The 12,662-nt window shown below is 42.2% G+C and overlaps 1 protein-coding gene across 14 annotated transcripts in view; it reads right to left on the reverse strand.

Annotated features, from left to right (window-relative positions):
* The window catches only part of PPP6R2 (protein phosphatase 6 regulatory subunit 2), an 83,803-nt gene that overhangs the window by 22,489 nt on the left and 48,652 nt on the right, over positions 1-12,662 (reverse strand). For 13 of the 14 annotated variants that reach the window (XM_025455410.3, XM_025455357.3, XM_049115196.1 and 10 more), the window contains one exon: positions 3,440-3,626. In XM_025455410.3, coding sequence (XP_025311195.1) covers positions 3,440-3,626 — 187 coding nt within the window. Of the gene's footprint in view, positions 1-3,439; positions 3,650-12,662 lie in introns of all 14 variants that reach the window. The other variant, XM_025455445.3, reaches the window with a different exon arrangement.

The raw sequence follows: 12,662 nt of genomic DNA on the forward strand, positions 1-12,662 counted from the left end.
AAGAACAACAAAACACCCCCCAACCATAAAAGACTTGTATCGATGAAATACAGAGAAAATTCCTGTAAATCAAAAAGAGGCAGCCTAATAGAAAATGGGCAAGAGACTTCACAAAAGAAAATATCCAAATGGCCAATTAACACATGAAAAGATACTCTTCCTCATTAGTCACCAGGGAGACTGCAGATCAGGACCACAGTACTGTATTATATACATGCACCAGAACAGCTAGGATAAGAACAGTGATAATATTAAGGGTTGGGGAGCAATGGGAACTTGCATACTCTGTTGGCAGGATTGTAAACTGGCGCAACCACTCTCACCGTATCCATTCAGGCTGACCACATACGGGTCTTAGTTATGATGTAACACCTAGTATAATGCGGCAACTATAGCAACCACTAAAAACTTATACAAAGATACATGAAAAAACACTCTAGATAAATCAAAATGGAATTCTTTTAATGGTCAAGTAACGAGGCAGGAAAAAGAACAGAGAAATGCAAAACAAGAATAAACAGAAAAGTATAATAAAACGGTAGACCTGACATATCAATAATTACATTAAATGTAAATGACCTAAATAAACCAATTAAAGACGGATCAACAGAGGAGATAAAAACACACTACTCAACTATGTGTTTACCAGATATTCACTTCAAATATAACAATTCACACACACAAAGCTGTACAATTAATTATCCCTCCCTATCCATGGAGGATACATTCCAAGAGTCCCGATGGATGCCTGAAACCATGAACAGTACTGGAGCCTATATGTACTACATTTCTTCCTGTAGATGCATACCTATGATAGAGATTAATTTATAAATCAGGCATAATAAGACTAACAATAATAAAATAGGACAATTATACTGTAATAAAAGTGATGTGAATGTAGGCTTGCGCGCTTTCTCTCTCTCAAAACATCTTATTGTGCTGTATTCACCCTTCATCCTGTAATGCTTATGATAAAATGCTTATGTGATGAGATGAAGAAAGGTGAATGACCTAGGCCTGTGATGTGGTGTTAGGCTTTCTCTGACCTTCTGACACTGTGGCAGGAGAAGGATCACCTGCTTCTGGACCAGGGCTGACTGGGTTACTGAAACTGTGGATAAGACAGGACTACTACACACAAATGTTCATAGCAGCCTGATTTGTAACAGACAAAAGTGCAAACACCTCACAAGTCCTTCAAAAGATGAACAGTTAAACTGTGCTCCAGCCACACTTTGGACTACAGTAATAAAGGGAACTGTGATTATGCTTGTGGAGTCCTCATCCTGTAGAAACACATACAGGAGTATCTACATATGAAATGATACAATTTCTGGGATTTGCTTCAAATTAATCTAGCATCTGCTAGAAAGAATGTAGGAGGTTACATAGGAAAAGACATACCAAATCTGTTTTCTTCTTCTTTTTTAAGATTTTATTTATTTGAGAGAGAGAGAGAGCATGCGAGCAATAGTGAGATCAAGAAAGCACAAGCTGGAGGAGGGGCGGAGGAAGAGGGAGAAGCAGACTCCTTGCTGAGCAGGGAGCCTGATGCGGAGCTCTCTCTCTGGACTCCAGGATCATGACCTGAGCCAAAGGCAGACTCTTAACCCACTGAGCTATCTCCAGGCGCCCCCCTAATCTATTTCTAAGTGAAAAAAACAATTTGCAGTATTCTGAGTATGATGCCATTACATGAAAATAAATAATAAGTATATATTAATAGGTCTTATAGGAAAAGCCCTGAGGTGGAACATGCCCTAAGTAATCAACAGTGGTTACATCTGGAGAATTACAGGAGACTGTTCATGTATTTCTGTCTTGTTTGAAATTCATATAAGTATGTTATGTGTTTGTCAATAGAAGAAATATTTTTAAAGAGTACATTTCATATTATTTTGATGCACTGGGAAAAAGAAAAAGAAATATTATGAGAAGCAATAAAATACAGCAAACAAATGAAAGCACAGAAATATGGTCAGGCTACAGGCAATTATGAGCTGGATGGCAAGGCCCAGAATCAAGGGTTTCTGGAACTTCTACCACTACCCCACAGCCACAGTGACCACCGAGCTCACCCCCCTATACCCGTCACTAGTGTGAGAGGACTCACTGTAGTGTCCTAGAACCACAGCCACCACTACTATCCTCTCTCACCACCTGCATCACCCCTATTCTTCACTTACACTGATTGGTGCAGAAAAATGTTTGAGATGAGTGAGTCCTCTGAGGTCCCTTGCAAAACTAAGATTTAGGATCCTATGAAAGGTATGTTCCATTGAACATTTACAACATGCCAACAATTTCCTCAAGTGAACAATGATCTGGGCCCTGCACATTGTACTTTTCTCAGAACTCCAAACGTATACATAAAATACTGGTCTATTCCCTTACTGGGTATTTGATGATATTGAACAATTATGGTTAATATTTTTGGGGTGTAATAATCCAATTTGCTCAGCAAAGTCTTATTCCCTCCTAGGGTTACAATTAAAAGAATCTTTAGGGCAGCCCAGGTGGCTCAGCACTAAGTTTAGCATTGCCTGCAGCCCAGGGCCTGGTCCTGGAGACCGAGGATCGAGTTCCATGTCGGGCTCCCTGCATGGAGCCTGCTTCTCCCTCTGCCTGTGTCTCTGCCTTTCTCTGTCTCTGTGTCTCTCATGAATAAACAAAATCTTTTAAAAAAATAAAATAAATAAAAGAACTTTTAAAAGTCCTTATATTTTAGAGATATATACACTGTAATTTTTAGAAAAAAAAATCACATGACATGTATTTGTTTTGAAATAATCCACTGGGGATGGTGGGAAGGGATAAAAGGTGAAAGTAACCAAGACTGGCTGCTGGGCTGGTGGCAGGCCTGGGGCAGCACTACACTACATGCCCTTTTTCTGTGTCTCCATACCAGTATGGGTGGCGCTGAAGCATGAGTTAAGGCAGGAGCAGGAATGACTTCCAAGAAGACCATGCTCCAGCTAATGAAGCGATTTCACTATTTTTACAGAAGCTTAATGCTACAAATTTTCTTTTATTTTCTTTGAAACAATAAGTGTCCAAGACACATACATACCTGCCTCCCCAACAGAGAATCAGACCTTAGAAGGTGGACATCCTAAGAACCTGCCATGATGCAGCCCTATCACTATTCCTCATGCCTGTGACTGGTCGGGACAAGTCAAGCGAGCCTGGTTTGGAGTCCTGTACAGCCCTCAGGGATGGGAGGAAGAACTGCTTATTCCTAAGCAGCCAGCAGATATACCTTCAGGAAGTCACTTTCCAACTCACATGTCAGTAGCCTACGCTGAGTCCCATGGAACAGTCAGAAACCCTGTCCCCCTGGCCCTAATGGTATGGGTTGCACAGTGATCGCTGACAGCAAGCTGTACGAGCATCACCAGGCCAGCCACCCCAAACCACACCGGCCTGACAGAGTATTTACCTGTTCAGTTTTTCTTGCAATGAGATTGCCAATGGTCTTGCTGAAAAAACTGGCAAGCAGAGGATTGAGAGGCGGCTCATGGTCCAAGAAATCGTAAAGAAGGTTCAGCAAAGTCTCATCCCCTCCCAGTCTGTCGTTGATCTGCGGCACATCACATGTCAGCAGCTCGCAGGCTGTGTTTGGATACCTAAGAGGGCACAAGGCAAGCAACTGGAGGTGAAATTAGACTTCTTCAGCTCTCAGGAAGCTGCTCAGATGACCAGCCTCCCAAGAAGCAGGTTCACGGGTCAGACCAAAACACTCACAGACCTTGAACGGAGTGAAAACATGAATATCCTTGACCCACTACCATTTTTGACTACTACCAGCTCCATGTTTTTAACATAAATTTTTCTTGCTCCTCGTACCCTAAACTATAATATTTCACATTTTCTGACTCTATTGCATTCTCTAAATAACCCTCCTTAGTCTTTTGGCTTCTCTCAAATCTCTGTTCACACACCACAGGTCTTTTCCCTCCTGTGACCATACGGTTAGTGACACCAAGTCCATTATGTGCACCCTCCCTTCTCCATGCCCTTCTTGTCACTGTACACCAACAAGCACAGACCCAAGCTTGTCTCTAGGCTAAAGAAATGCCACATCAGCAGATTACGTATGATGCAATACCAGTTATGAGGTGTTACACAGACTAATTATTATTAAGAAATACCAATATAAGAAAAAAGGAGCAAGATGACAGAGGAGTAAGAGATCTTAGTTTGGTCTAGTCCTAGGAATTCAGCTAGATAGATACCAAATCATTCTGAACACCTGAGAACTCACCTGGAGATTTAAGAAAAGAATTGCTACAACTCTACAAATAGAAAAGCAACGGGTTTCTGCAAGGTGGGGGGTGCAGAGAAGAGAATCCCAGACGATTACTGGAAGAGGAATTGGCGGGGGGGGGGGGGGGGGGGGGGGGGGAGCCTCCGACCGCGGCACCGGAAGGCCCAGAGCAGTGGAGCACAAAATCTGAACTTTTCCAAGTCTGCTCCAGGGAGGGACATCCCTGCCTGAAAGGTGCTCAGTCGGCCAAGGGGGTGAAACCCTGGGCGGGAGACAGCATGGTGTCGGGACCGCCACGGCCACAGGAGGCCGGGGCGCGAGGGTGGCCGAGTCTGGGCAGCGGACCGGGAAGCTGGCTGTGATCGGCGCGCCTGGGCGGGCTCCGGGCTCGGGGCAGCCAGGAAGCACGAAGCACGAAGCACGAAGCACGGGTGGCACCGCAGGCGACTCTTTCCGAGCAGGGGCCCAGGGGGCAGCAGGACAACGGCGAGACCCGTCACCTCCCTCCGAGGAGTGGCCTGGGTTCACACCACAACAGTCTGAAGGGTTTGGAGACTCAAAACGGGGCCGCGTGCCCGACACCGAGATAATCGGGCCCAGGCTGGGTGAGCAGAGGGCGGACAGGGACCGGGGAGACCGGGGAGACCGATGTTCCCCGACGGCGCGGTCAGGAGTGGGGCCTTGGGCTGCCGGCTCTGGGGCTGGAGGTTGGAGGCCACCCCCTTTCACTCTCTTCCTCTAGAGCTGCGTGGAAAACCTTCAGGAAACAGAAGCCCCGTAGAGCAACCCTGAGCTGACTTAGCCTGGCCCCTTGGCAAGGGTGATGCCATCCTGCCCTCCCCCCCACCCCGACACTTCAGAATACACGCCACAGGGATCCCTGGGTGGCGCAGCGGTTTGGCGCCTGCCTTTGGCCCAGGGCGCGATCCTGGAGACCCGGGATCAAATCCCACATCGGGCTCCCGGTGCATGGAGCCTGCTTCTCCCTCTGCCTGTGTCTCTGCCTCTCTCTCTCTCTCTGTAACTATCATAAATAAAAAAAAAAAAAAAAAAAAAAAATTAAAAAAAAAAAAAAAAAAAAAAAAAAAAAAGAATACACGCCACAGCCCGTCCCCCAGAACACCAGCAAGAACACCCAGCCAAGCCCAAGGTTACGGGTCACCGAGAGCTTCAAACCTCCAGAGCTAGGGGAATAGTGTACACAATTCATGGGTTTTACCCCACTGTTCTTTAATCTTACAATTTTAATGTTTTTGTCTTTCCTTTTGTATCCAATTTCTTATTTTATCAACTCTTTTTAATTTTCATTTTTACAGTTACATACATTGTATTTAATTTTATCTTTGTGTATATATGTTGTTCCTTCTTTACAATTTTTGGATGTAGTTTCTTCTAACAAGTAGACCAAAATACACCCAGAATCTAGTGCATATGGTATTTTGTTACTCTTCTTCTTTTCTTGGGGGGGGGGTGTGTGTGTTAAAATCTTTTTAAATTTTCATCTTTACAGTTACATTCCATCCATTTAATGTATTTCATTTTTTGTGTATATATCTTTTTCTTTCTTTACAATTTTGGGATGTAGTTTGTTTTAACAAAATGAACAAAATACACTCAGGATACAGTGTATTGTTCTGTTCTGATCAACTATCTGTTCATATCCCTTCTTTTTCTTTCTTTTTTCTCTTTTAATTTTTATTTTTACAGTTACATGCTATCCTTTCATGGTATTTAATTTTATTTTTGTACATGTGTAAGCTGTTCTTTCTTTACAAATTTGGGATCCAGTTTGTTCTTTGTTTTGTTTTTTTTTTCAAATTTTACTTATTTGTGAGAGAAAGAGAGCAAGAGAGAGTACAAGCAGGGGGAGGGGCAAAGGGAGAAAGATAAGCAGATGCTCTGCTGAGCAGGGAGCCTGATGTGGGCTCAATCCCAGGACCCTGAGATCATGACCTAAGTCAAAGGTGGACGCCCAACTGACTGAGCCACCCAGGCATCCTGAAATCTAGTTTTCTAACAAAAAAACTAAAGTACACACAGGATCCAGTGTGTGGATCACTGTCTGACCATATTATTTACTTTATTTTATTTTTCAGTTTCAGGACTCTTCTGATTTTTTTAGTGTATACTTCTCTGGGGTGCTTGTTCCCTTTTTAGTATTTTGTTCTCTTGTTCATCTACTCTTCTCTGGATAGAATGACAAGATGGAAAAATTCACCTCAAAAAATATAACAAGAGGCAGTACTGTCAGGGAACGAATCAGTACAGATATAAGTAAGATATCGGAACTGGAGTTCAGAATAATGATTATAAATATACTAGCTGGGATTGAAAGAAGTATAGAAGACACTAGAGAATCCCTTTCTGGAGAATGAAAGAGTTAAGATCTAATCAAGTCGAAGTAAAAAAGGTTATTAACAAGATGCAATAAAAAATGCAGGATCCAACTGCTAGGATAAATGAGGCAGAAGAGAGAACCCATGATATGGAAGACAAAATAATGGAGAATAAACAAGCTTGGGAAAAGAGAGATAACTACTGGATCACAAGGGGAGAATCTGAGAGATAAGTGATATCGTAAAGCAAAACAATATTAGAATAATTGGGGGGGGGGGGGAATCCCTGGGTGGCTCAGCGGTTTGGCACCTGCCTCTGGCCCAGGGCGCGATCCTGAAATCCTGGGATCAAGTCCCGCATCGAGCTCCCGGCATGGAGCCTGCTTCTCCCTCTGCCTGTGTCTCTGCTTCTCTCTCTCTCTCTCTATCATGAATAAATAAATAAAATCTTAAAAAAAAAAAAGAATAATTGGGATCCCAGAAGAGGAAAGGGGTGGGGAGAAGGTATTCTGGAGGAAATTACAGCTGAGGACTTCTCTAACCTGGGAAAGGAGACAGGCATCCAAGTCCAGGAGGCACAGAAAACCCGCCTCAAAATCTATAAAAATAGGTCAACACCCTGACTATAATAGTAACACCTGCAAATCTCGGGGACAAAGAGAAAATCCTGAAAGCAGCTCAAGACAAGAGGTCCAGAATATACAAGGGTAGAAACATTAGATTGGCAGCAGACCTCTCCACAGAGACCTGGCAGGCCAGAGAGGACTGGCATGATATATTCACAGTGCTAAATTAGAAAAATATGCAGCCAAGAATACTTTATCCAGCTAGGACATCAGTCAAAACAGGAGAGATAAGAAGGTTCCAGGACAAACAGAAACTAAAAGAAGTTGTGATCATCAAACCAGCTCTACAAGAAATATTACAAGGGATCCTTTGAGTGAAGAGAGCTCAAAAGTAACATAGACCAGAAAGGAACAGAGACAATCTACAGACACAGTAACTTTGTAGGTAATAAAATGGCACTAAATTTGTATCTTTCAATAGTTACTCCAAATGTAAATGGGCTAAATGTTCCAATCAAAAGACACAGCGTATCAGATTGGATAAAAAACAAGACCCATGGATATGCTGTCTGCAAGAGATTCGTTTTAGACCCCAAGACACCTCCAGATTGAAAATCAGGGGGTGAAAAACTATTTCTCATGTTAATGGACATCAAAAGAGAGCTGAGGTGGCAACCTTGTATTAGACAAATTAGATTTCAAACTAGAGACTGTAGGAAGTGATGAGGAAGGACATTACATCATAATTAAACAGTCTACCCAACAAGAGGATCTAACAATTATAAATAGTTATGCTCCTAACATGAGAGCAGCCAATTTTATCAGCCAATTAATAACAAAATTAAAGAAACACATTGATAATAATACAATAACACTAGGGGACTTTAATACCCCACTCACTGCAATGGACAGATCATCTAAGCAGAAGATCAGTGAGGAAACAAAGGCTTTGAAGGACATACTGGACCAGATGGACCTCACATTTATATTCAGAACATTCCATCCTAAAGCAGCAGAATAGGCATTCTTCTCAAGTGCACATGGAATATTCTCCAGAATAGATCACACACTGGGTCACAAATCAGGTCTCAATCAATACCAAAAGACTGTGATCATTCCCTGCCTATTTCTGGACCACAATGCTTTGAAACTGGAACTCAATCACAAGAGGAAATTTGGAAAGAACTCAAATACATGGAGGCTAAAGAGCATCCTACTAAAGAATGAATGGGCCAACCAGGAAATTAAAGAATGATTTTAAAAATTCATGGAAATAAATGAAAATGAAAATGAAAACACAACTTTTCAGGGAGCCCAGGTGGCTCAGCGGTTTAGCACTGCCTTCAGCCCAGGGTGTGATCCTGGAGACCTGGGATCAAGTCCCACATCGGGCTCCCTACATGGAGCCTGCTTCTCCCTCTGCTTGTGTCCCTGCCTTTCTCTCTGTGTGTGTCTCTCATGAATAAATAAAAATCTTAAAAAAATAAAAATAAAACGCAACTTTCCAAAATCTTTGGGATGCAGCAAAGGTAATCCTAGGAGGGAAGTAGATAACAGAAGGCTTTCTCAAGAAACAAGAACAGCAAAAAAAGCCTAAATCCAGAGGAGAATAAAATTAATAAAGATTAGAGAAGAAATTGATGAAAAGAAACCAAAAGAACAGGAGGACAGATCAATGAAACTATCAGCTGGTTCTTTGAAAAAATTAGTAAGATTGACAAACCCCTGGCCAGACTTACCAAAAAGAAAAGATAAAGGACCCAAATAAATAAAATCAGGAATGAAAGAGGAGAAATCAGTGGGAAATATCAGAAGGGGAGACAGAACATGAAAGACTCCTAACTATGGGAAACGAACTAGGGGTGGTGGAAGGGGAGGTGGGCGGGGGGTGGGGGTGACTGGGTGACAGGCACTGAGGTGGGCACTTGACGGGATGAGCACTGGGTGTTATTCTATATGTTGGCAAATTGAACACCAATAAAAAATAAATTTATAAAAAAAAGAAAGAGGAGAAATCACAACCAGCACCAAAGAAATACAATTTTAAGAACATATTTTGAGCAACTAAATGCCAACAAACCAGGCAATCTGGAACAAATGGATGCGTTCCTAGAGATGTATAAACTACCAAGACTGAAACAGGAAGGCATAGAAAACCTGAACAGACCCATAACCAGCAAGGAAACTGAAGCTGTAATAAAAAATCTCCCAACAAAGAGTCCAAGGCCAGATGGCTTTCCAGGGGAATTCTACTGAACACATTTTTTTTTAATTTTTTTTTTTTTTAATTTATGATAGTCACACAGAAAGAGAGAGAGAGGCAGAGACATAGGCAGAGGGAGAAGCAGGCTCCATGCACCGGGAGCCCGACGTGGGACTCGATCCCGGGTCTACAGGATCGTGCCCTGGGCCAAAGGCAGGTGCTAAACCGCTGCGCCACCCAGGGATCCCTCTACTGAACATTTAAAGAAGAATTAATACCTATTCTTCTGAAGCTGTTTCAAGAAATAGAAATGGAAGGAAAACTTCCAAATTCTTTCTATGAGGCCAGTATTACCTTGATCCTCAAACCAGACAAAAGAATTACAGACCAGGGATCCCTGGGTGGCGCAGCGGTTTGGCGCCTGCCTTTGGCCCAGGGCGCGATCCTGGAGACGCGGGATCGAATCCCACGTCAGGCTCCCGGTGCATGGAGCCTGCTTCTCCCTCTGCCTGTGTCTCTGCCTCTCTCTCTCTCTCTCTCTCTGTGACTATCATAAATAAATAAAATCTTAAAAAAAAAAAAAAAAAGAATTACAGACCAATATCCCTGATAAACAGGGATGCCAAAATTCTCACCAAAATACTAGCCAATACAATCCAACAGTACATTAAAGGGATTATTCACCATGACCAAGTGAGATTTATTCCTGGGCTGCAAGGGTGGTTCAATATTAACAAATCAATTACATTACATTAATAAAAGAAAGGACAAGAACCATGTGATCCTCTCAAGAGATGCAAAAAAAATGCATTTATAGCATCCTTTCTTTCTTTTTTTTTTTTTTTTTTATAGCATCCTTTCTTGATTAAAACTCCTCACAGAGTAGGGCTAGAGGAAACATACCTCAACATCATAAAAGCCATATATGAAAAGCCCATAGCAAGTATGGGCTTTTCCCCTAAGGTCAGGAACACAACTGGGATGTCCACTCTCACTGCTGCTCAACACCGTACCAGAAGTCTTAGTCTCAGCAATCAAACAACAAAAAGAAATAAAAGGCATCTGAATCGCAAAGAAGAGTCAAACTCTCACTCTTCACAGATGACATTACAAACTATGAGAAAAACCCAAAGAATTCATTCCAACATTGCTAGAACTTGTGTAGGAATTAAGCAAAATGACAGGATATAAAATCAATGCACAGAAATTAGCTGCATTTCTATACACTAACAATGAGACAGAAGAAAGAGACATTAAGGAGTCAGTATCCTTTATAACTGCACCCAAAACTGTAAGATACCTAGGAACAAACCTAACCAAAGAGGCAAAAGATCTATACTCAGAAAATCATAGAACACTCATGAAAGAAACTGAGGAAGACACAATGAAATGGAAAAATGTTCCATACTCATGCACTGGAAGAACAAATATTATTAAAATGTCTATGCTACCCAGAGCAATCAATACATTCAATACAACCCCTACCAAAATACCACTGATGTTTTTCACAGAGCTGGGAAAAATAATCCTAAAATTGTATAGAACCAGAGAAGACCCTGAGTAGCTAAAGGAATGTTGAAAAAGAAAAAGAGAACTGGTGGCATCACAATTCTGAGTTTTAAGCTCTATTACAAAGCTGTAATCATCAAGATAGCACAGTACTGGCACAAAAACAGACACACAGATCCATGGAACAGAACAGAGAACCCAGAAATGGACCCTCATCTCCATAGAGGGTCCAGAAATGGACTCCTCAACTCCAAAGATCAACTAATCTTTGACAAAGCAGGAAAGAATATCCAATCAAAAAAGGGCAGTGTCTTCAATGAATGGTGTGGGGAAAATTGGACAGCCACGTGAAGAAGAATGAAACTGGACCATTTCCTCACACCATACACAAAAATAGACTCAACATGGATGAAAGACCTAAATGTGAGACAGGAATCCAACAAAATCCTAGAGAATACAAGCAGCAACCTCTGTGGCCTTGGCCACTGCAACTTTTTACTAGACATGTCTCCAAAGGCAAGGGAAACAAAGGCAAAAATGAACTAGGACTTCTTCAAGATCAAAAAGCTTTTGCACAGCAAAGCAAAGAGTCAACAAAACTAAAAGACAATCTAAGGATTGGGAGATATTTGCAAATTGACATATCAGATAAAGGGCTAGTATCCAAAATCCATAAAGAATTTATCAAACTCGGGGATCCCTGGGTGGCGCAGCGGTTTGGCGCCTGCCTTTGGCCCAGGGCGCGATCCTGGAGACCCGGGATCGAATCCCACGTCGGGCTCCCGGTACATGGAGCCTGCTTCTCCCTCTGCCTGTGTCTCCTCTGCCCTCTCTCTCTCTCTGTGACTATCATAAATAAAAATTAAAAAAAAAAGAATTTATCAAACTCAACACCTAAAGAACAATACAATCAAGATATGGGCAGAAGACATGAACAGACATTTCTCCAAAGAAGATAAACATATGGCCAAGAGACACATGAAAAAATGCTCCATATCACTTGGCATCAGAGAAATACAAATCAAAACCACAATGAGATACCACCTCACACCAGGAGAATGGCTAAAATTAACAAGTCAGGAAATGACAGATGTTGATGAGGATGCAGAGAAAGGGGAGTCCTCTTGTACTATTGGTGGGAATGCAAGCTGGTGCGACCACTCTGGAAAACAGTGCGGAGGGTCTTCAAAAGGTTGAAAGAGACTTACCCTACCACCCAGCAATTGCACTACTGGGTGTTTACCCCATGGATACAAATGTATCTTTGACTTACTGAAAGGGACACCTGCACCCCAATGTTCATAGCAGTAATGTCCACAAGAGTCAAACTGTGGAAAGAACCCAGATGTCCACTGACAGATGAATGGATAAAGATGATGTGGTGTATATATACAGTGACTACTCAGCCATCAATAAAAAGGAAATCTTACCACTTGCAATGACATGGATGGAACTATAGGATATTACACTGAGCAAAACAGGTCAATCCAAGAAAGATAATTATCATGTGATCTCACTCGTATGTGGAATTTAGGAAACGAAACAGGATCATAGGGGAAGAGAGGAAAAAATAAGACAAAATCAGAGAGGAAAGCAAACCACAGAAACTTTTTTAAAATTTTATTTATTTGACACAGAGAGAGTGAGCACAAGCACCGGGAGCAGCAGGCAGAGGGAAGGGAAGAAGAAGACTCTCTGCTGAGCAGAGACTCCGATGAGTGGCTCAATCCCATAACCCTGAGATCATGACCCTTTGAGCCAAGGGCAGACGCTTAACTGAG

Source organism: Canis lupus, chromosome 10 (genome assembly GCF_003254725.2).
Source record: "Canis lupus dingo isolate Sandy chromosome 10, ASM325472v2, whole genome shotgun sequence".
In the NCBI taxonomy this organism is placed as follows: domain Eukaryota; kingdom Metazoa; phylum Chordata; class Mammalia; order Carnivora; family Canidae; genus Canis; species Canis lupus.